Below are 3,844 nucleotides of genomic sequence, written 5' to 3'. Positions count from 1 at the left end.
TACAGTCCATGGGGTCACAAAGAGTCAGATATGATTGAGCCACGAAGTACACACACACATCATATTAGAGTTGACCACTGAAGCACGGGAGGGATTTGGCCGGGTATTTGCACAGGGCAATGTGGGAAGGGGTGATGTCATTGTATTAATAATAAAGAAACATTACGGAGAATAGTGAGAACGCTCACATAGACTCTACGGCATATCAACATGATGAAAGAATGTACAAACAAAGGATACAGGCTGGAGCTGGTTATTAGGTCACCCCTACACGCACCACTCTAACAAAGGCACTGTTCGTGGATAATGGAAAAGGTTCAGATATGTATACACACTTCTGAATTCCAGTTATCTTCTCTGTGACTCGGGCACATAGGAGCTATAGACCACAGTAGTAGTAGTAGTGTTAGTCTCTCAGTCGAGTCTGACTCTTGGCGACCTCTGGGACTGTAGTCCGCCAGGCTCCTCTGTCCATGGGATTTCCCAGGCAAGAATACTGGAGCGGGTTGCCATTTCCTACTCTAGGGGTTCTTCCCGACCCAGGGATCCAACCAGGTCTCCCACATAGGCAGAATCTTTACCATCTAAGCCACCAGGGAATAGTTTTGCCATTTAAAAAATCAGGATGAAAATAGCTACAAAGTTTTTATGAAGAGGCTTGAAACTATCTACTCAGTTTTATAACTTAGGATATATAGTGGGCTTCCCTGGTGCCTCACACGGTAAAGTTACATCCATACTGTGTGTACCTAAGGTTTTGGGTTGATTCACCTTGACTCTGGATACATGTCAGTGTATTTATTCACATTTAAAAAACAAATCCAAGAATGTTTGATACATTGGCTAAAGTTATCTTCAGCACAAAATAAACAATAATGTTTGAAAAAAAATTTTCCTAGGACATTATAACTTAGCTTACCTCTATATTTCACTGTTGCCTCCCCAAAACCTTTTTCAGCGCCCCTTTCACCTCCTTATTCCTTAAGGTGTAGATGAGTGGATTCAACATGGGAGTCACCAGGTTGTGGAAGAGGGTGAGAAACTTGCCTTGGTCTTGGGAAGAGCTGTTTCCTGGCTGCATGTACATGTAGATGATGCTCCCATAGAACAAGGAGACCACAGTGAGGTGGGAGCTACAGGTGTTGAAGGCCTTCCGGCGCCCAGCAGCTGACTTGATCCTCAGCACAGCTGCTGCGATGAAGCCATAGGAGACAAGAATAAGAGTGAGGGGCAGTAGGACAATGAGAACGGCAAAGGTGAAGGCCAGCATTTCCACTGCGTGAGCGTCCACACAAGCCATCTTGATCAGGGCGGGCATTTCACAGAGGAAATGGTTAACTCGTCGCTGACCACATCTGGAGAGAGTCATTGTCAGCGGGGACATGACGATGGCATTGACCAGTCCACTTCCCCAGGCCACAGCCACCAGTCGTAAGCACAGCTGGGGGTGCATAATGACCATGTAATGCAAGGGCTTGCAGACTGCAGCATAGCGGTCATAGGCCATGACAGCCAGAAGGAGGCACTCGACTCCTCCAACCGAAAGGAAAGAGAAGAGCTGGACAGCACAGCCCGCATAGCTGATGGTCTTATCAGGGCCCCAGAGGTTAACCAGCATCTGGGGGACACAGCTAGTACTGAAGCAGAGATCTAAAAAGGAAAGATTTGCCAGAAAGAAGTACATTGGCGTATGAAGTCGAGAGTCTAGTATACACACAAGGATTATGGCTGAATTTCCCAGGACAGCCACTGAATACAGAGCAAAATTTACTATGAAGAGCACCATCTCCAGCTTGGGACGATCAGAGAAGCCCACTAAGATAAAACCGTACTCTGAGCTGTCATTGGATTTTTCCATTGCCTTCTTTTCATATCATCCGTATAACTGGTAAGAATGAAATAAAGAATACTTAATCTTTATTTTCTGAAAACCATTGAACATCAGGATTTTTAAGGAACATGTAAGACATCAAGTCTCACAGCCCATTCAATATTTGAATAGCTTCTGCCCAGGCACATAATTTGTTTATCATTTGTTCAAACACATAGGCAGATTATTTCCTTGTTGGAAAATTCAGAATGAGAATCAGTAACTTTTTATCAAGTAGTAAATTTCCCCTTATTCATAAGCTAAAGTATTTTAATCTTATTGAGCATATATCATATCTTAACATCTCTTAATATGACCATCATTAAAATATTTTAAACGAGTTACCACACCTAAATTTTCTTTAGACCAAAGCATTCAGTTTCCTTCAACCGTTCTTATAACAAGGTTATCAGATATATTATCACCTTAGTAGATGTTTTCCAAATATCCTAAATGTTGACAATGACCTTCTGAAAATCTGAAAACCAGGACTAATCTCAGTATCCAAGACATGATTTGAAAATCACAAAAAAACTGCCTACCATGATCTGGATTATTATAATCTTATTAATGTTGTTTAAGTATGTATTTACTTCATAGTGTCATTATTTTCACTTAGATTATTATTGTATCTGCTAAACATCCCAGTTCTTCCCGTGAAATGCTGTCAACTCAGATCTCTATCATTAATTTCTTTGAAAGAAACAGAATTCTGCAATCTAAATTTCTAGGGTCAGAGAGGACATTCTATCCAGTAATAAAATGACAACTTTGGGTATAATCTCTTAGGCTTTTAGAAACATCAGAACAACATGATTATCTTGCAGAAGAGAAGTGCATGGTGATCAGGATGAATGGAGAAAAAAGGAAAGACAGTGCAGGACATAAAGAGTAATTTTAAAAAGTAAAAAAAAAAAAAAAAAAAAGATTGACCCTAATATGGCTAAGAAGAATAAAGAGTCTTGAATCCATAAAAGACAGATTTTTATTTGGAATAAAGAGCATTAGGGTAATAATGAAACTAAATATCACAATTATTTTTTTAAACAATTACAATTGAAAGAAAATTTAAATTAAGAGTATATTTACTTTAAGTATGAAAGTAACTTCTTTCTTCTGATTTCTTATTGAAAATGCCCACATTTTCTTCTTGATGATTATGAAGAAAAATAAAATTTTGTTTTATTTAAAAAAAAAAAAAACTGTTAAAAGTAAAATTTTAAAAGTTCCTAAAATTCAGCTATCTGAAAACTCAAAATCTATGTCTACCATAATTTTTTTTCTACCACAATTTATAATACCATTAACTAGTGTTATTGTCATAAAAACTATATACCCTGTGCTAGGGAAGTATGGTAAAATTTTTTAAAAGTATTATCTAAAGAGTTCCTCCTGTAAAGACTGTATCCACAGAAGAATAAAATGAGAAATTTAATTATTCTGTGGCATCAAACACATGATTACCTAAGAAATTAGAAATGTTGAATTTTTTTCTTTTTAATTTTTAGTTGCGTGATTTCTGACGGATTTCCATGAAAAGGAGACAAATGTGAAAAAAAAATAGAACCATGGGCACAGAAGAAAACATGCCTCGAACTCTTAGTCCTGTTGATTTTTTGATAACTTAGGCATAAATAACAAGAGTAAAGTTATTAAGTGAATATTATAAAATATCTAGATTTCTGTGTGATATAGGGGATCAAGACAATTAATAATAATATATTCAACTAGTAGGCTTGGAAAAAATAAAGCAGAGTAACGCATATCATAGCCACACATATTTTGATTTTCTAATAAAAAGCTTATTTTTGGTGAAAACTTCTCAACTTCAAAATTATTATAGCAAATTATTTTCCACAGCCAAATACAGTATACCAAAGTGAAAGAAAGAAATTTTTTCTTAATTTTTCAGTTATTTAGGCTTACCTGTTTTCAGCTTTCCCAAGTGATCTAGGGGAACCACATATTAATATT

General features: G+C 37.0%; 1 protein-coding gene across 1 annotated transcript; it reads right to left on the bottom strand.

Annotated features, from left to right (window-relative positions):
* Positions 1-928: 928 nt before the first annotated feature.
* Positions 929-1,858, bottom strand: LOC120859219 (putative olfactory receptor 2W6). The gene has a single exon (XM_040235403.1). The coding sequence runs from the start codon at positions 1,856-1,858 to the stop codon at positions 929-931; it is 930 nt and encodes a 309-aa protein (XP_040091337.1).
* Between the last annotated feature and the right edge of the window lie 1,986 nt (positions 1,859-3,844).

This window comes from Oryx dammah, unplaced genomic scaffold (assembly GCF_014754425.2).
Source record: "Oryx dammah isolate SB20612 unplaced genomic scaffold, SCBI_Odam_1.1 HiC_scaffold_260, whole genome shotgun sequence".
Classification (NCBI taxonomy): Eukaryota; Metazoa; Chordata; class Mammalia; order Artiodactyla; family Bovidae; genus Oryx; species Oryx dammah.
Note: the sequence above shows the minus strand (reverse complement) of the source record. Positions and strands in the feature narration are given on the sequence as shown.

Bases quoted from the DNA above. Each gene is read 5' to 3' on its own strand.
- LOC120859219 (XM_040235403.1), bottom strand. From the start codon at position 1,858: ATGGAAAAATCCAATGACAGCTCAGAGTACGGTTTTATCTTAGTGGGC.